Source organism: Anas acuta, chromosome 2 (genome assembly GCF_963932015.1).
Source record: "Anas acuta chromosome 2, bAnaAcu1.1, whole genome shotgun sequence".
Lineage (NCBI taxonomy): Eukaryota > Metazoa > Chordata > Aves > Anseriformes > Anatidae > Anas > Anas acuta.
Window position 1 is genome coordinate 60,626,608 of NC_088980.1, and position 20,624 is coordinate 60,647,231.

General features: G+C 39.7%; 1 protein-coding gene across 11 annotated transcripts in view; it reads left to right on the forward strand.

Annotated features, from left to right (window-relative positions):
* Positions 1–5,453, forward strand: part of GOLGA4 (golgin A4) — a 70,676-nt gene extending 65,223 nt beyond the window's left edge. For 8 of the 11 annotated variants that reach the window (XM_068675021.1, XM_068675019.1, XM_068675010.1 and 5 more), the window contains 2 exons: positions 2,000–2,063; positions 4,712–5,453. In XM_068675021.1, coding sequence (XP_068531122.1) covers positions 2,000–2,029 — 30 coding nt within the window. In that variant the 3' untranslated portion in view covers positions 2,030–2,063; positions 4,712–5,453. The remainder of the gene's footprint in view (positions 1–1,999; positions 2,064–4,711) is intronic. The other 3 variants (XM_068675012.1, XM_068675014.1, XM_068675013.1) reach the window with 3 other exon arrangements.
* Positions 5,454–20,624: the final 15,171 nt, after the last annotated feature.

Sequence of the window (20,624 nt, forward strand, 5' to 3'; positions counted from 1 at the left end):
CAATTGTGAGGGAAGAAGTAAAATGATGACAATTAATTTGCACAGATGCATGCAAGATACATGCATAAATACATGAGAATAAATTGGTTGAACACTGAATAGAGAATGATTCCTTTTAATTTACCTCCTCCCCTCCCCCCCCACAGATACGGATTTTGTGAGGGATAGAATGGAATGGTGTTTACCACAAAGGTGAATTTGGGATTGAGAAGCAGAGCACAAAGAAAAGAATATATGAGCATAAACATTTCTGGTCTACTCTTACTACTTCATGTAGCAGAGGTATTTTTCATTAAGACAAAACCTGCAGTAATACTCTTTCTACATTGTATCTGAAGTCAACATTGTGATCCTCCTCTTTGTGGGTCACTGAGTAAAACATTTAGGAATTAAAGTGAGAGAATAAAATTCATTTTTTTCTTACAGGCCTTTTGTACATATTTAACACTTCTAGGAACAGAATTGAAAAAAAAAGTGAACATTTTCACTTGTGGTTGCAGTTTACATAATGCTACTACTACATGTTGTAGTTGCATTAAAATTCGGATGTAAAAAAATACCATTTCATCTGCTTGAAGTATCAAATGAGGGCAGTGTTTGATACTTCAACACTTTCCTGTATACTTTGTAGCCTTGATTGTCTTGCTATCTTAAGCGTTCAATATACTTTTGAAATGATGTAAATGCTGTTAATTGTACAGCTCTAGCTGTACAAGACCATCCCAAACATGGTCTCAGGAAGCTCTTGTTTAAACAACGTTCATCTCTGCCGTATTATTTGAAATTAACACTATTCTTGCTTCGGAAATAATACAACAAAATATACTTATTGCTTTCTTAAGACACACTTCTCTTTTGGCAAGCTCCAGTAATACTTTTCAGAAGTATTTCTGAGTTGGTTAAAAATGAAGTTAGAGAGATAGACCTTATTTTTCAGTCCCTTCAGCTTTTTGGTATTTGAAACCTGGTCTTCCTAAAACAGATACTTGAAAGTTTTATTTAGTGTGAGAAGTTGCAACTTCTTTCAACAAGTTGCAATTCATTCAACAAGTTTTAGTCCTTGGGTTTAAATTTTGGCTAGAACATGCTCTGAATTACTTTGCAGACTGCAAATGCTTTGATTGTTAAGGATATCATAATTGAAAGAATGTAATGTCCTGATCAAAACTTCTTGGGTTTCACAGTCCCTTCTTGGCTCAGATCTAGCCTATCAGTTTTTCTCCTTTCCAAGTCCACAAAGATAAAATTAGACATCTAATAGAAACTCAAATATTAGGGCATGTTTTGCATGCAACTAATGAAAGACTTAGTAATTTTTTTTCAATTTCAAAGTTAAGTGTTTACTGAAGGACAAATTAATATTTGTGGCATGTCTTTTGTAATTCTGTTAAAGACTAAAAAGAGTGGAGCACTTGTCATAAATTATTCCGTTAAGAGATATGTTTGGGGTTGGTTTGCTTGCTGACATTTGCTAACACGATCATAGTGTTTCTCCACACAATACCAGAATGATATTGGTATTTGAAAATACCCAGTGTTTAGTTCTCATGAGTAATAAATGTCTAAGCTTACAACATGAATGTGTGTTTTTAACATTAAGCTTAGTTGGTTTTGTATGTTCATTTATAGCCAAAATGTTTATAACAAATTTTAATGTGCAAATTGCTAATTATCTATGCTACTGGGAAAGAATAAACATGCATATGTTAGGAAGTTTCTATGAGTACTTACCCTTTTAACATCTGGGTGGGTCTTTCTTAAACAGTGGGCATATGTTTAAGAGGTTTCTATTGAAAACTTTAACAAATTTCAAGGTAAATAAACATACATTAGACCAATATATCCGTATCACTAATCTTGTTTTTTTTTTTTTTTTTAACTACATAATATCATAGTCTAACTGTGGCAATCTCATTTGTAAGCAGTAGATGTCCACAGAGTTCTTACCTACACTATTAACCACATAGTCCAATAAGCTGTTTTCTTCCTGGCTTTGTAGTTTGCCTCACCTCGTGGTGGTATCTTCTGAATATTCCATCAGTCTGTGCTTAGTTAGCATGTGGGTGAGTGAAGACTAATACATACTTGTTTTATTTGGAGATGAAACCTGTAGAATGACAGTAATCATTCTTCTCTTTTTTTTTTCTTGCATGTCGTGTTCGTTAAAAACATTGTCAAACGTTTTTGTCCTGTAAGTGTATGATAAAATTTGTTCTACTTTTAATCATGTTTTGCTTTACAAAGCCAAGATTGAAAAGGGTGAATGCTGATTCAAAACCAATCTTTTTGAGGTATAAAAATAACATGAAATGTTGATTGAGGTTCAAAACTCTCGATTATAGGGGAAAAATCAGATTTTAAATTATATGTAATATTGAATTTTATTGTACTTGGCTTTGTTTTGTCTTTATTCACTTTCTGATTTCTTTTTTTTTTTTTTGAAAATAGGCAAATAGATAAGTCAGATTTTGAAAGAGCCTGTACTGCTTTAAATGATTTTTTACATCTTATGAGTACGAGAATTGATTATTTGAAAAAAGATAAGTGAAATATTCTTTGTAGAGGAATTAGGTATGATTACTTTTAAACATCAGTACCTTTCTGAATCAGAGCTTTGGCTTGGCATCAAGAGCAGATAGAGCAGTGAGATTAGGGAGAATGATTTGTGGAACTTTATGCTTTCAGTTTATTGTCCTTTTTTTGGAAAGTTTCATTTACCTATTTTCATGATTAAACTGCAAAACTAACTGTAGTGTTACAGAAAAGCAACAGTTGATTTATGTCTCAAGATAAAGGTTGCATCTGACAAGCTTAATAAACAAGCAACATGAACACAGTAGTGGTCAAGAACATGCAAGTAACAGGTAGTGCTTTCTGCACTGGCCAGGATTACATTTTGAGTTGTTTAGTGGTGCATGATCATAGAATCATTAAGGTTGGAAAAGACCTCCAAGATCATTTGGTCTAACCATCCCCCTACCACCAATGTCACCCACTAAACCATGTCCCTCAGCACCACGTCCAGCCTTTCTTTCAACACCTCCCTAGGCAATGTGTTCCAATGCCTGACTGCTCTTTCTAAGAAATGTCTCCTGATTTCCAACCTGAACCTCCCTTGGCTCAGCTTGAGGCCATTCCCTCTAGTCCTACCACTACTTATCTGTGAGAAGAGGCTGACCCCTAGCTCCCCACAACCTAATTTCAGGTAGCTGTAGAGAGCAATAAGGTCGCCCCTGAGCCTCCTTTTTTTCTGGACTGAACAACCCCAGCTCCATCAGCCGCTTCTCATAGGACTTGTTCTCCAGACCCCTCACCAGCTTTGTTGCCCTTTTTTGGACTCGTTCAAGCACCTCCATGTCCTTCTTGTAGCAAGGGGCCCAAAACTGAACACAGTACTTGAGGTGTGGCTTCACCAGAGCAGATTACAAGGGGACAATCACCTCCCTAGCCCTGCTGGCTATACTTAAACTCTTCAGATGGATTTTGTAGGATGTGGCCAGTATAACTTTCCTTTTCATCCTTTGCAACTGAAAAGCTTTGCAGAGGTGCCGGGAATTGGTTCAGTGCATCTGCAGAGCTGGCTGGTTGTTGGCTGACCTGCAGCGCTAGGCTCAGCGCGTGCTCCTGGCCTGCCACAGGATGGACCAGCCTAGGCCTCCCCACTGCCAGGCATCACAAGGCAGCCAACAGCCTTTATAGAGCCTATAAAACAAGCTAACTTTTGTTTTGAAGGCAAAAAAATTCTAGTCGGCTAACACAGTCTCCACTTTTTGTTTTGAGATGTCGTAAACTTTTCACTTTGAATACAATAATGAGTGCAGTTCATTGCACACAAAAAATGCATTTCGACTGTTTGCCTGTTAGCGTTGATCACTTCTTGACAATTTCAGCAACTGTTTTCATAGCCTGTTGAAAATATTTGAATTTTTAGTAATGATAGGACAAAGCTATTTACAGGACTATTTCAGAAAGCATGTCTGAAATTTAAATTCTTGACATGCAGTCTGTAATGCTGTATAAAAAGTTCTCGGCCATTTTTGATAGCTCTCACAGGAAGGCATAATTTTTGACTTACTGTCAGCAATTACCTATTAGAGCTTCAAATCTTAAGCCAGTGTTTATGGAAGCCATTCAGCTCCCATTACTGGATTGTAGTTTCTTAGTTTATTTCAAATATTTTTGTGACATGTCAGTAGTTAGCCAGCAAATGGAATAATATTCTTGCATGTATAAAACTAAGGAATTAAGGTGATTTTGGCTTCATTGTGAAATAGATCTTTGCTGGTAGATGAGGCCTTTTCCTAGCCCCAAAATTTGAGTTCATTTTGATTTTGATGACAGGCTTTATGCAGAGAGGGCAGCTTTGTCCGAGTTTTTCATTGGATTGAAAAGCAACATTGTGGTAGACTTATCTATTTCCAGTGAGACTCCTTTTTTTTTTTTTGTGACAGGTCTTTCTGGTTTTTTTGTGTGTGTGTTTTGTTTTGTTTTGTTTTGTTTTTTAATCACACTTTCTCAAGTGTTTTGAAAATATTGGAATTACTTGCTCAAAATCAGTTAATAATTTGGTCATCCGACTTACCTGATATTCTTGCATCTCCTATTCCCATCAATAACCAACGATTTCATTATTATTTTAGTGTTAAGCACTTCTAAGTTGCTTTCAGTGATGTAATATTTGTTCATTTCTTTTATCTTTTTATTCTTCTAGTCATGGCTACGACCATCTTGAAGAAATAGTGATGAGAATGTCTCATAACAGTGCTGCTTAGAAATACGTTCATATCGCCGTTGTTGCCCCTTTTGAAGGGACAAGAAGAGAAGCTATTATTCAAGGTCACAAATGGAACAGCAAGAACCAAAGCTTAGCACCACCTTTGGACCATGGATATAGTTAAAACTGCCTTGACAAGAAACGCTAATCAGGGGTTATCTGGTGATGAATCTTTTTTCTCTTCTATTGAATACTGTCTTCTATTTTGTGTTAAAGGTTATTTTTTTAAAAGAGAGAAAAGACTATCCTAGGAAGGAATTGCCCACTACTGTATCTCTATACAGATTTCACTGGGGGTTTTTTAAGAGTTGAACTAAATGGTTTGTCTCTTCTATTTATTTTTTTATTTTTTGAATGAATTGTGCAATACATTTTTGGATGGATAACAGTTAAGGTGATTTTCCTGATGAACTGGGCACTTGTTTGACAACTCCTTTTCCGATTTGATCTTCTGATTGTTTGCTAAAGATCACTTCCTATATGCTTTTGCCTACAATAAATCCAGATTGCAGTACCTCATTTGTTTACTCCTAGCTTTTGTACTTATATTTTCTGGAGAAAAAGTACATTACTGTAAATTGTAAATAGTTAATACATAACTGTATCATATGCTGATCTGACTGTCGACAGCACTAATCTGACAGGAGCTGAGATTAAATAAAGTTTATTTACTGTATAATTTTGGAATTTCTTGTGGTATGATTTTTCTTTTGAAAGGATCCACTAGTTTTGTTCTTGCTCCTTTTCAAGACATCCTTAGCTGAGACATTTCCAGGCTGAAATCAAGACAAGAACTGTGTCTTCCAGCATGCTGCCTGATGCATCAGCAGCCTGAACCAGACTTCACATGGGTACATTTGGTTCCAAAAAAATGTATGTTCCTTTCCTGGCTGGCCAAGGATTTGTAGGATTTTGCTATCACTATCATTACAGCAATTTAAAATATAGATTTTGGGTTTCAGATTTCCATATAAGGTATAGGTTTTCTTAGGCTTTGGGAAATTGAATGCATAGATCTGTTACTCTGGCAGTATCATTATGATCACTTACCATTCTTTTCTTATCCTTACAAGTAAGGATATTTTTCATGTTTTCTCTTTTTGTTCTTTTTCCCTTTACATGAAAGATACTAGTTATGGGCTGTACTTTGTCAAACGTGACCTAAGTACAGCAGACCAAACTGAAGTAGTCTGTATAACATTCATACAACGTTGGATAGAACTAACCATTTTTTTCCTTAAAAAGTGACCTAAGTAAAGAACACAAAGGAGATAATAGTTATCCTTCATTCTTTTTTTTAAGTCAGAAAAACACTGCCCAAATTTATTTTTTTATTTTTTTTTCCTTTCTATAAATGACTCTTAAACAATCACATCTTTTCCATTATGTTGAAGAATAGTTAAGTGCAAGAGTTTTGTCAGTTTTGAAGTTTTAACTGCTTCTAGATTTATTTTAAGAGAATCTAATGCATTGCTTTATATATATATATATATATAAAGGGCACAAAGAAAGCACAAAAATGAAACTTTATTTTGAGTAATGTTTTTTTGTTTTGTTTTGTTTCTTGGAGTGTCATAAAATACCAATAGGAGTGCTAATGCAACTATAAACTAATATACTCTAGACCACAAATACGTCTGATTATAAAATATCCTTGTTTGGACACACGTAGCTGAAAGCCAAAGACTGTATCAAAGTTTTGGCTGTCTTTTTAGCAAAGTTTAGAGGATCCAAGGCTTGTCCAAACTGGAATGTTAGAACATTGTGCTGTGAGAGAATATATTTGGTTGTTTTATGTTGAATTTTCCTTTAGTTTTACATGAAAAGTACGTTACATTTGTAACTTTGGGGACCCGTATACGTGCATAGAAAACCAAAAATGTGTAGCTCTATTTATAAAGATGACAATGTTTACCAAGCATCCTCTAGTGTCTTAAGGATTAATCATTGTTAATTTAAATGAAAAATGTGTTGCTTTCTTAGAATTTCTGTATTATTTCAGTGCCTAGGCTGATGTCTATTGGCAATGTACTATTTCAAATGTATTATAAATTATTATATAAAAATCCTTCCAACTTTTAGTTCTGCCATTTATAGTCCCTCTTTCCATGAGTTATACTAAAATGTTTTCTTTTCTTCATAGTGCTTTGTATCTGGTTCTCTTCTCTAATTCCTTTATTCTCTGCATTCATAGCTTTGCTACAAAAACAAAACAAAAGAAAACAACAAAAAAACCCACACTTAATAGAGTTTGCTAAATTTGAGCAACTTTTTTTTTTTTTTTTTTTTTAATTTGCCTTTTCAAGAAGTGATGACTCTTTCACAGTGTCATTACTGATTTGTTATGGATACCAAGATGAGCAGAACCTGGCAGCCTCTCCCCTGCATGTTGGACATCCAGACCCAACAGCAGGAATGTATGTGGCTGTTCCTAGACACTGGTCCTCAAAAATGGTGGTAGCTTGGGATTTGCAAATTCTATTTGGTTGTGTACATTCATAGTATTGCAAACTAGAGATGCCAGAACACAAATAAGCATCAAGTTGTATGCTGTTCCATGTCTCTGGTCTAGGAATTGTCACCTTTAAGTTTCTCTTCTCTTGTAGGCTGTCGTTTACACTGATTCTAGCCTTCCTCTGTAAACACTTATTTAGTTTCCTTTATATATTAGATTAATTTTAAAGGCATGTTGACTCAAAATAAGCACATCTCTAGAGATTTCCTTCATTGTAGAACAGTGACAACTATTATTTCATACAGTTGCCACTCAATACCACGTGACATTTCAGAGAAGCCATAATTAAGCCCATGGTAATTATGTGTTATCTTACAGCTGTGCTAGCACATCTTGGTACAGTGATGAGTGATGATAGAGGAGTTAAGTGTGGTTCAGGCATCTGCTGTGGCACAGAACTTGCTCTTCTCAGCGGCAGCTTCTAAAGCAGCTCAGGTCACACTGCCATCTCATGGCTGTTGGGAAAATTAATAAGGTAGTTGCTTAGTTTATAATTGGACATGTCAACATAACTAAAGTCACTCTGGCTTGGCTGATAGCTCTTCTGAACAGATGCTGTTCCTGGGTCCTGACCAGCCTCGGGGTTCAGAGGCTACCCTTGGGGCTGATGCTGAAGCAGGTCAGGACACCTTGGCTGGCTGAGCTGTACCAGCCTCTTTTTGTGGCTGGAGTGCTAGAGTCTCTAGTGCTTTCTGCAGGCATTTAAATTCACTGAAAGGAGAAGGGATGAATAACAGAGTGTATGCTGTAATCTTTGCCACTGTTTATATTTTGGAAACTTTATTGGTCCAAGAACATATTTAGCCTTGTTATTCAGATCAATGGTTCCTACTTGTTTTAGTGCTGATGTCTACAAGAAAAATTGCTGTTGCATTTAGTGGCAGTATGCATCATCCAGTTTTATTGGAGTAAGGGAAGCACTTAAAAGTCTTCTAACTTGGATCAGCTCATATATCTTTTACAAGCGAATCAAGATGATCAAACAAGCAGTATGTAAAATTTAGAAGAGGCATCTCTATACAGCCAACATGACATACCCTCTGTGGCTCCTGAACTGCAAGTTTTCTTCTGCTGCTGAGGCTTGCCTATCTTTTTCACTCAAGCCACAGGCTCTGGAGAAACAGCTGAGATAGTAAACTAAGAAAATGGGGGAGAGAGAAGTAGGTACCAAGTAAAGTTATCTGGGAAATACGATTCATCGTGCCACATGAGAAGTATTAAACATTGCTGGTTTTGTGGAGAAATTTTGAGTCAGCCATATTTGCTGTGTCTGACTTGCACCTCAGTTGTTCTAGCAGCTGATCAGCCCTTGGCAGAGGGGGTGAAAGTAATTTACAGCAAACGGCACAAGCTGCCCAGAAGTATACCTTTCCACTGCACGTGGGAATTACTGGAATGGCATATCCTGTGTTAATGCACCTGTGGATATTCTGGTTCACTTACACATATATCTTTAAGAATGCTACCAAATGATTGTCCTTACTGATCTAACAAATTATTATGGAAGTGAACTGTGGGATTAAGTTACTTTATCCCTTAACAAAAAGGGCAGTACTTCCCCTCAGTAAGTATGTACTTCCCCTCAGTGCACCCTCAATAAGTTCACAGATGACACCAAGTTAGGTGTGTGTGTCGATCTGCTCGAGGGTAGGAAGGCTCTGCAGGAAGATCTGGATAGGCTGCACCGATGGGCTGAGGTCAACTGCATGAAGTTCAACAAGGCCAAGTGCCGGGTCCTGCACCTGGGGCGCAATAACCCCAAGCAGAGCTACAGGCTGGGAGAGGAATGGTTGGAAAGCTGCCTGGCGGAGAAGGACCTGGGAGTATTGGTTGATAGTCGGCTGAATATGAGCCAACAGTGTGCTCAGGTGGCCAAGAAGGCCAACAGCATCCTGGCTTGCATAAGAAGCAGTGTGGCCAGCAGGGCTAGGGAGGTGATTGTCCCCCTGTACTCGGCTCTGGTGAGGCCGCACCTCGAGTACTGTGTTCAGTTTTGGGCCCCTCGCTACAAGAAGGACATCGAGGTGATCGAGCGAGTCCAAAGAAGGGGGACGAAGCTGGTGAGGGGCCTGGAGAACAAGTCCTACAAGGAGCGGCTGAGGGAGCTGGGCTTGTTCAGCCTGGAGAAGAGGAGGCTGAGGGGTGACCTTATTGCTCTTTACAGATACCTTAAAGGAGGCTGTACTGAGGTGGGGGTTGGCCTGTTCTCCCACGTGCCTGGTGACAGGATGAGGGGGAATGGGCTTAAGTTGCACCAGGGGAGGTTTAGGATGGATGTTAGGAAGAACTTCTTTACCAAAAGGGTTGTTAGACACTGGAACAGGCTGCCCAGGGAAGTGGTGGAGTCACCATCCCTGGAAGTCTTTAAAAGACGTTTAGACGTAGAGCTTAGGGATATGGTTTAGTGGGGACTGTTAGCGTTAGGTCAGAGGTTGGACTCGATGATCTTGAGGTCTCTTCCAACCTAGAAATTCTGTGATTTCTGTGTGATTTCCCCTTGCATAGAAGTGGGAAAGCCCACAGGTTTGGCAATGGTTTGTAAACAGAAATAACTAAATTGCAAACTACACACAAAATAAACAAAATCAAACCAAACCAAAACAGCCAATCCATCAAGTCTTATTAGTGTATGTTATTGCAATGCATATCCAGGACTTAACGCATGTAAGTTTGTATATTTTAAAAAATAATAATGTTATTTCCCCTTCTCATAGCCTAGGCTAGGAACACAGTTATGTGGCCCTTTCAAAAGAGTGATAAAATTAGTGGCATATATAAAAGAGGAAGTGTGGGCTGAAAGACTAGGGTCTTCATTTACAGTAATTAAAATAATGAATAGGCTAAGCTATCTTCAGAGAGCTAATGTTTTGCCTTCCCATACTGAACCCTAGATTTGACTTCCCTGAAAAATGCTTCCACTGAAAGTGTTTCCAAAGAAACTGTCCTCACCTTGCAATCCTACAGCCCCGGCGGGTGTTATCTGAATGTTATTTAAAGAACAACAGGCTTTAGCTCAGGATTTTGGTACTTTTTGTTGGCAAATAAAATCTGACCCAACCACAACTTCTGTACAGGAGGTGACTAGCTTAGTTAAAAGTGAGGTGGTCTTCTTTTTCTTCAGCTTCAGATAGCATGCTCAGGGCATTAGGGCTCTCAGGGTATTGAACTCTTCAAGATGAAATACACTTTTTGTGTATTATATACAGGACCTGCCATGGACCTCATTTATGGGATGGGCCTGCAGGCTACTGTGCCAATAAAAATGTTGCTACAAAAGAGGGTGAGCAAGAAAGATCCAAGATGCCCCTATTTTTCCTCAAAACTAGGATATCTCCATGCTACTTAGTACTGTGGAAGTTCTGCTGGTGATAAAGTGCTCGCTATACTTGGCCAAGGAAGAAATAAGGAAGGTGCCATGCCAGTCCCTGGGAATCAGGGTGGGCTTTTTTCTGTGGACATGTCTGACATTTTTCTGTAGTGTTTTTTGTTCTGTTTTGTTTTCCAAGTGACTTGCTTAACCCAGTGATGGAGGAAGAGGGGAGAATGCACTGATGTCAATGGCCAGTGCGTGTAAGCTTTTACTTGGTGGCTGCATGCAGCCGTGTGTATGGCCTGCAGTGTTTAGGCCTTTGAGTATAGGCAGATATAAATCCCTTAGTTACTAGCAATGGTATGAATAATTAAACAAACAAACAAACAAAAGTTTAGTGATTAGAGAAACAACTTTTCTGCTTGGAGAAAGGCTGGACAGGCACATGTGGAAAGCCCGATAAACCAGCCAGCCTAGCCCACAGGACCAAAGAGCTGCTGATGGCAGACAGCTTGGCAGCATAGGGGGGGTTCCTCTCTTCCTCTTTTATGCACCACGTACATACAAATCTTCATTAAATGCTTTCTCTCATTGGCCTTCAACAACCCCTGCCAGGGTTTTTGCACCAGTGTCTCCTTGGAAAAGGGGGCAGCAGGGGAGGGTGACTTCGGCGAGCCACTGCAGAGCAGGGGTCTGCTGGTTGCTGCACATAGCATGGGGGGACTGGGTGCAAGAGACAAATGCATGAAATCACCCACTTATTTTTAGGTTGAGAGTAAGAGCGTGTATTTCTGGGAGGGATGCTGACCATAGAGTAAACCGGAATTAACATTTACTTTAGATAAGCTTCGATATTGACTAAAAATAGAAGTCGGTTTATGTATTGCTATAGACATCCTTCAGCAGGATCCGGATGGCTTTCAGAAAGCTCCTTGTGGCTGCAGTAATGGCATAGTGTAGTTGGGGAATCCAATAAACACAGTGGGCAACAGGAGTTAAAAATAACTTCATGCCATTTTGACAAGGTGACAAACTTTGCTTACATCTCATGTCACTGCTGCTGTCAACTAACTGTGAGCATAGTTTGTTTAATGTATTGCACTGGGATGTCTGGACTAATTTATCATGAGTCGGGGAAGGCAAGGTAATTAAACATCTCACTTGATTTTGTGTGCTGTGTGACAAACCCAGCCAGGCTGCTCCCAATTTTGTTAGTGACGTTGCTGAGGAAGGAAGCGGGGCTTGCTTTCTTCTGGGACCTATAGGTCTGTAAGCACTCACAAGGAGGGCATGGAAGCATTGCGTACTCTCAGCTTTTCTAAAGGCATCTGCATTTGTGTGAAATCAGAGGTTAGGGTGAGCTTGAACTATTTCTTTCTTATGAAGGAGCCTGTACCAAAACTCTAACATTGCTAGTTGCAACTGGTCTGTCCTCATTAACCAAGCAAAGTGTTTAGGAGCGTCCAACTTTTATAGAGTAATGAAAAAGTAGCTCAGTAGAAATCAGCAGGCGAAGCTCAGAACTGTGACATCAAGCTCCAAATTTGCCTTATTTTCTTGGACTGCTGGTCTATGGGGTGGCATAGGTCGATATGGCCAAATTCCTCCGAGAACCTCTTACACCAGGGCTACTTGTACACTGAGGTGCATGAGTAACGTCATAAACAAGAGAGCCTGCTGTTACCACAACCTCTGTGCTTCTCTCTTCACATTATTTGTAGTGAATATGACTCTAGGGATTGCAAATTCCTTGCCTTAATTCCACTGGTTTAAGTTGAATTATACACACAAGAAGTTTGTCCGGGAGAGGGGCTGGGGGAAATTGCGTTTTTACATATTTATTTTTAAATCACTGGCAGCAACACAGCATCCCTCATGCTATCCAGATATGCAAATTCAATGTTTTTCACATTACTAAGCCAGATAACTATGCCTCTTCTGGCATAACTCATGCTGATAACAAATCCTATGTAGTCACATAGTTTACTTCTCTGAACTACTGTGTATGTACAGCACACACCAAATTAAGCTATAGCGTAGCAGACAATTTAGAAATAACTGGGTCACAGAAGGGTCCAGCATGTCACAAATTATTTGCTTTGACTGCCCACGCACACAACTGAAAAAAGTGTCATTTCTGGAGAGGGAGAATAGATCTGGATCTCTCAGAGATGACAAATAGGTTATTGTTCATCTGAACTTTTCACACAAGTATTGTATGATAGTTAACATGTGCAATAATAAACACAGAGTGGCCAGCTAATGGGAAGCAGATGTGCCAAGAATTCCAAGTAAAATGTTTGAAAGCTGCAGTGTAAATTGGGCCTTTCGACAAGTGGCCCAAGCTCGTGTGACCACTAGGGTCTCAGAGGAATAGATTTAGAAGGGGAGGCTAAATAGGAAAGGAGTACAGCACTTTGATGTATAACTCTGTGAGGTTTAGTATCATGTAGAAAAGTGGTAGACCACAGGATCCACCATGTGACTGGTATTCCATGACTTTATAACATCTAGTACACCTTACCCCTTGTGATTTTTGTTTTGATGGAGAGAAATGGGATAAATGAGATAAAATCCACTCGGACTTAATTCTGGACAGTCCAGCTCCATTAAAATTTCGAGGGGTCTTTGCCTGGGTTTCAGTGGGTTAGGTCTGGGCTGTTGGAAAGAACCTCTACATGTAAACTAAAACAGTGAAAATCAAACAAAGATGACAACAGTCTCAATTATCTACCCAATGTCTTTGTCTTCAGCTGTAATCTTATAGAAAACTATGACAGATAAATTTAATGTGTGTAAAATTATATAATTTTTAAGTCTAGTTAATTCTACTTAGAGTAAGACTTAAAACTCTGTTTCTAAAAGTGTGGCAGGACCTGGTTTATAATCTTCTCTTAGTTTTGTAGGGCTCATCATCGTTGCTAGGCCTTTGAGTGTGGTAGGAAGGGCTAGCTTGCTAGCTACCTGTAAAGCGACAATTCAACAAGCTTCTGTGACAGCACTGCAGAAATACTGGCTGAACTGAGCCTAGGACTACACCATGGCTCTATCTGTCCCCAGAAACAGTAGGGCTTCAGCTGTGCTTCACACTTATCACACCGCACAGGTTGAAATTGGTGGGATTTTTGCACTGGAGGTGATGTTTTCAGATTTTCATTTGCAATTTATATGTTTTGCTGTGGAGTTGTGGCATGTCTGTTTTCTTTAAGAAATTGCCCCATTGTCCTGGGGATCGTTTCAGAGAAGGGGGAATAGCTGTCACTGGTTTGCAGAGCAGACATCCGCTGGGGATATGGCATTTAAGAAACCTGTGATAAGAATCCATTGTGTCTGTCTCAGATACCCAAATTCTTGGGTATCTGCCTGAGGCTGATGCAAAAACTGTGTTTTTTTTTTGTGGCAGGTCTAATCCCCTCCTGGCGCTGGACAAAGAAGGGTAATCAGTAGGGGGGATTTAATTTATTGTTTCTCTTTGAGGTATTGCTCTAGGTAGCCTAGCACTTTGCCCAGAAGTCCCAGGACTAGCAAGTAAAGAGTGAGTCTTCTTGGGAAAAAAAGAAAAATATCTCTTGTGAAAAGTCACAATTTCACCATTCACTTCCTTTATAATCCCCAAGAGGTTATTAAGAAGATCACAGGGAAAAGATATAGGCTGGGGCAATGCTTTTTGAAAGCTAACAGTGCTTTTTCTCTCCAACTAGTTTGATAGATCCAATGTCGTCTTCTTGTCTGTTCTGTAAATTCAGCCATGGGTGAGAGCTGGCTGGTTAGCCAACCAGCACTGAGTCAGACCAGACTGGGATGATGCTGGCAAGTGAATTCTATTAAGAGCATATCAACCTTTTTAAGTATGGGGATACTCAGGAAGTATGTTTTAGGGTAGTTATTGCATTTTTGGTTGCAATGCAGTGATTTAGGAGGTACTGACAAAGGCTAGCCTTGTTGCAGTGAGGTTTAGTATTTTTGGAGTTTTTCTGTAGTCATGGGTGAGAGAGGATGAAATCTCAACTTCAGGTACTCTGAATTGCTTTCTGGTGGAGCTTCACTTTTCCTTAACCATGGCTCAACAGCCTCTTTCTTTTCTCACTGTGGTCCTGATCTCCTTCATCTCCATCCATCAGTGGAGATGAAGGAAAGACAACTTTGTCATTGTGTCCCCTGCAGGACTGGGGCAGCTCTTTTCGGTAGGGTCTTGAGTTGTGTGGCGTGTGCTTTTGGAGCATACTGCCACATGGTTGACTTTTGGATTTAAGGATTTCTGTCTACAGCTCCTCCTATAGCCACTCTAAAATAAATATCAGGAAACAAAAAAAAAACAAAAAAAAAACAGCAAGCACAAAGAGAATGTCATTACAGTACATTGGCAATCATGAACGTGTCTCCTCTCATTATGGTGGTGAAACCTTTTAGACACATTGATCCCTCAGCTGAGGAAATGAGGTTCAATCAACTGAGTGAGTGAGAACACAGTATCGCTGGTGTCAGTGTGAAATAAAAGCATGCAGTGATGATTCTGCTAGTGAGACCAATGGTAATGAACAAAAAGCAATTCAAAATAAACCTGTGTGTGGTTTTACAGCATGTGTGTCTATGCATTTTAAAACATATAATATATGAATACATACAACACAGATGTAATTCTAACCACATCCAAACAAATACATGATGGCTGTTGGAAAATATGAGATCTGCAAAACTTGACCGCTACTTGCTGTTAGCAGTGTGTCCATAAGTTAGTCCCAGTCCCAGTTCAACCCAAGCACATGCTTAGCTTCAGTTCTGCTGTTCGGTTCACCTGAAGTCAATAAAGCATAAGCATGCACTCATATTTAAGCAGGTCCTTAATGAAGCACGTAGCACAGTTGAATAGAGACTCCTGAGTAGAGGTTTATTGCATGAGAAGGAAAATGCAGAAATCTAGATGTATGAAAGAAAGAAAGTAAACTCTATGAAAGGGGAAAAAATTACCTGGTGTATTTTTTTCTTTTACTTGGCTCTGAGGAATTCCTTCCGTTACTGGTATACGGCATATGATAAATGTTTTAGAAATATGTTTTACATTATAAGATGCATTCTCATTTGGGCACGAATTGACCATAAATCATGTTGAAATATACCCCCACTACTGAAAGCCAGGGCAAGTGTTTAAGTCTAATGCTAATGCATAGTTTTCAAGGGGATAGAAGAATGGTGAGTCTGGATCACTAAATAAATGGGTTTGCTGCTGAAATAGTACAGTTTAAGAAAAGAAAATCCTTAAATATTTAAAAAGGGAAAATTGATTTCTTGCAAATGGGGCTTTGAAAATTCTGTATTTATACACTATTCTTTTAGTTATTATTATGAGAAGAAGATTTTTGATTGAATCATCAGCTTCTGTATCACCTAAGGTTTGTACTGATTCTGTCTTCAACCCAGATAAAGTTTTCTGCATCTAAATCTACTTGGAAAACTCTACCCAAATAGAGAAACAAGAAAACATCTCCTTCACTTAATGGGAACAACATTTGAAGATACAGTTTGTACCATGACAATTGCAGTCTAGATTTGCGATAAATCTAGATGCTGACAATGATTTACTGCTTGACAGATTAAAGTAGAAAGCTTCTCACAGTATGACTGCTGTTGTGTTGAAAACCCATAGCTCTGTCCCCGTTGATCCAGCAGGTTCCTACCTAATTCGTTGGTAGGTAAGTGAATGTGGGGAATTCCCTCTTTATGAAATGTACTTGGTATTTATCATATTTTATGGATATGTGTTAGTGTATTTTTCTGATTTTTCATAATTACTCCATTTATGTATTTATGTTTCAAAGTAGCATCCTCCTCTTTGACTGCTTCAGCACTGGGGGGCTTGAAAAGAGGAAAGAAGAAAAGTCTTTCCTCTTCTCTTTATGGTGTAACAAAGGGTGGCTGTCCTCTTCTCTCTGGTTCAATGGGAGACACAGCCATGATAAATATTTTTCACAAAGCCACACTGAAAGAGAAATTGAAAAGGGTGCTTCTGACCTGATGCGCGAGAAGAGCTACAAAAATGTCTGGAAAATCTCTCTTCCACAGGAAGACTGAAGAATTTTGGTCTCCTTAGCTCATCACAGCTGAGTCTGAAGGTGGATTAGATCACACAGCTCTGTGGCTAAAAATAAACTGTAGTATTACCCTTAAGACCTGATTTACAAACACAGTGACCAACCTCCTTGTACTGAGCACTTGCCAGAGAAATACAGAGAATGCCTGTGAAGAACCAGCAAGTCTCACAGCTGTGATGGGAAAGCTTTAGTTTTAACTTCAAGTTCACTTGAAGTCTCCTCACTAAGCACACACTGACATAAATGTATAGGTAATGGCTGGGAGAGGAGGCAGCAGCCCTTATATTAACAAGCTCGTGGGATGCCTGCCCACCGCTGGGGCATTCTTGGTGATGGTGCCAGGGTGGGAGAAGAAGTAGCAGCACAGGCATATGTGCTCCCCTTCTCCTCCTCCCCATGTGGGAGCGCATCTGAGTTATACATGTGGACCAGCTTAAAAGAGACAGTAAAACCTCAAGCACAATAATACTGCCAGGACACCGCAGCACTTTTTTGGTGTAAATGCAAGGAAAAGCAAATGATTAGCCTAACAAAAAGCGGTGTCCTAAAGTTAAACAAGGTATTCATCAAAATTATGAAAATGATACTAAATAAAAAATTATGAAAATGAGTTCAATATGTTCACTGCAGAAGCAAAATTAGGTATTTTTCAGAAGCTATTAATAATGTGAGTGGCATTTTGGGAGGAGAAGCCTGCAGGAGGGGAACTACCTCTTAACACGCTGTATTAATGAACCAAGTTTGTACACAGTGATGCTGTAAACAATGCAGACATTTGTTTTCTGTCTCTTTCTGTAGTCAGAACATTACTTTGTGTGTGTGTGTGTGTGTGTGTGTGTGTGTGTTTCTTAGCTCTGCAATTCAAGTTATTAATTAAAAAGTATTGTCAAGGGTGCTTTCACTGTAGGTCCCCAATTTACAAATAACTTTTCTAATTTAAAACCTGATCTGGAGACCGACTGCTGCCAAAATAGAGAATGTTAAACTGCAGTTAAGTACTTCATTAATATAGAATGGTGTAAACTACAAATTACCCTTATGATGCAGGTATGGAGCCTCCCCAGACAATACAAACATCAAGGTTGAAGCAGAGAGAACACAGGGATATAGAAATGCAGGCACAGCTAATTCCAGTTTGAATAGTTCATTAACAAAAGGTTGGCATTTGATTTAGTGCACTATTCCTTGTTCCCAGTCCTTATTGTTAGCATAATATTCATTTAACAGTACATTATTATAATGCTTATAGTTGCAGTTAGATGCTTCCCATTGCTTTCATTTCTTCTAGTGCATGCCAGGATTTTAACAGCTGAAACTACAAAGACCTAAGCATGCACTTTCTGTTTCTGCTCTGCTTGCCAAAATTCCCATTGGATTAAATGTTGTGAGATTACGTTAGTATTTGGATGCGCAGTAAAACAAAAAGTAAAAATAAATTTAAAAAAAGGAGTAGGGAAGGGCATGGGAGTACAGTGTTCCTGGCCTGTCCTTGGATAATCCTCCTTACCAGGAATAGAGAGCTAAAGTTTTTCATGGACTCACACACCTCCATATTGTATCGCTGCTACTTGAAAGAAGCCCTCCTGGGAGCGCTCTACAACGTGAGAGACAAGTGTTGCATTCACCTCATCTAGCCACTTTGCTTCTCTCATCCCTCTGGAGATGAATGAACCCATCCTTCTCCCCAGTGTGTCAGCTCGCATTTCCTTTAGCTTCATTAGAGAGCTGTCTAGCATCATTCAGTGCCTGGATAATTAATTGAAAAGCCCCATCGCTTTCTCGCTTCAAAGTGCAGAGAATTTGGCTTGGTAGTGCTAATGGGATTGAGTGCCATTTGTGGAATTTGCTTAATCGCTGCATATTGACTTTCTGGCTAAATCAGATTACTTTTATCCATATTGATTGCACAGTTAGAGAACTCCCGTGAAAATCTTTTCATTACATGTTGTAAATATCCTTGCTAAAACAACGTAAATGCCATGTCGATTTAATTTGGCACTGTAATGAGTAAATTGGTTCTTTCAATTTGATCGTACACCAACGGCTGAAAGTATTGATGAGTGACCTTTCCTTTTTATTTAGTGTTAAGCACTGTGCCACTTAGATTTAATACTGGAGAACATTCACTGTTCAATTCTGCATAACCCTGGCCATACTTATGTGTATGAGCCTGTGTGTAGATTATGTGTGGTTAATGAACACACTCTTTAAGCTTACAGAAGGGTAATAAAGGAACAGTGCAATGTTGCTTTGCTCAACCTGTTTTTGAAGCAGATCTGAAGACCTTTGTGGTGGTGGAGCTACAGTAATCTGCAGACAGACAAGGTCTGTGGCAGAAGCATGTCTCTTTTACTAGTTCAACCTTTCCTTTCAAGGTAATGTGTTGCTAAGTCCTTGCATCATCATAATTTGCAATTTAAACCCCCCAAAACTGAAGACTCAAAATGCCCCAGCCTTTCCATGAGCCATCTTGAGCAAGGGCTTTAAATAAGTACACTGCTAAGCTTTATGTAGCAAGTATCAAATATCTGGATGTCTGGAAGCCTCCCTTCCTCTGTTGATTTTTTCCACCACCTAATTCTGTAATTGCTGCCGCTCTACTTAACTTGTCCCCGGAATATTCCTATGCTCACATCCACTTTCTGGCACCACATTCAACATCAAAAAGGGCAGTTTTCAAACAGCAACATGTATGTATACAAGCACAGCCCCAGGGCACTTGCAGATGATGCTCAAGGTCAATGCTTACCTACAGTCCAGAGATGGCTTTTATCTGAGGATGTTCCCCTGTAGGAACAAGCTACGCTTTTGAAAGAGCCAAGTCAATATCATGAAACAGTTTACCACAAAATTACCTTCTTGCTGAACATGCACCCTCAGCACAAGCCCACACTCAGCTCAATCCCTTCACAGGAGATGTTAAACTTTCCCTGTGAGCTTCCTGTACTGAAAGATGACTTTACCTTCAAGAGCATTCCCACAGCAACTCTCCAACAGCCCTGACATACAGCATCCTGCATTAGGGTTCACTGTTGTAATCTGCAGCAAGTTTCCTGAGAAACCTCAGGTGCCAGGCACACTCGGCTTGTGCCAGAACAAGAAATGCTGAACATGTGTCTGTGTGTTTCCAGTTGCTTGCAAGAAGCAACAGTTCCCGTCTTTTTGGAGCTCCTGGGCCCTCTGCCATTGCATTTCCTGGGATCTACTGCGCTTCTCCCAGTGACCCTGCTCCTGGATGAGAAGAGTACGTGGAATGAAGTAGCCAAAACAAGGGCTAACAGCAACAAATAAAGCTGCCAGTTATCTCTGTGGTCGCACTTCTCTGAGCTCCTGGTGTTCATCCTAAAGATCAACCTAAAGACACCTTCACAACAACCCCAAGCACAACAACTGCCATTTTTTTTTTTTGCTGAATAATAAATGTGTGGGCTCTAAGGTCTGAGAGTTTTATCCTGTAGCTCCCTTCCCCTCTTCATGCAGGAGGATGTGTGACATTTCTCTTGCCCACTGGAGGTGACTGCCTTCTTGCCTCGGCTCTTGCTCACCTTTTATTGCAAATTTGACCGATTAGTTTTGCTCCCAGACAGTCTACCTTTTAAAATATTAGCACAATTACTTTAAGCCTTTGTTTAGCCGTGAATGTTGCTGCTTGAGGGCCAGAAAGATGATCAAGGGGCTGGATCACCTCTCCTACGAAGACAGCCTGAGAGAGCTGGGGCTGTCCAGCCTACAGAAGAGAAGGCTCTGGGGTGACCTCATGGCCGGCTTTCAGTACTTAAAGGGGGTCTTGTAAAAAGGAGGACTGTTCACTCGGGTAGACGACAGGACAAGGGGAATGGTTTTAAACTAAAAGAGGGCAGATTTAGGTTAGGTGTTACCAGGAAACCGCCGCCAGGGGGCACCGCGGCGGCGGCGCGGGGCGGTGCGGGGCGGAGC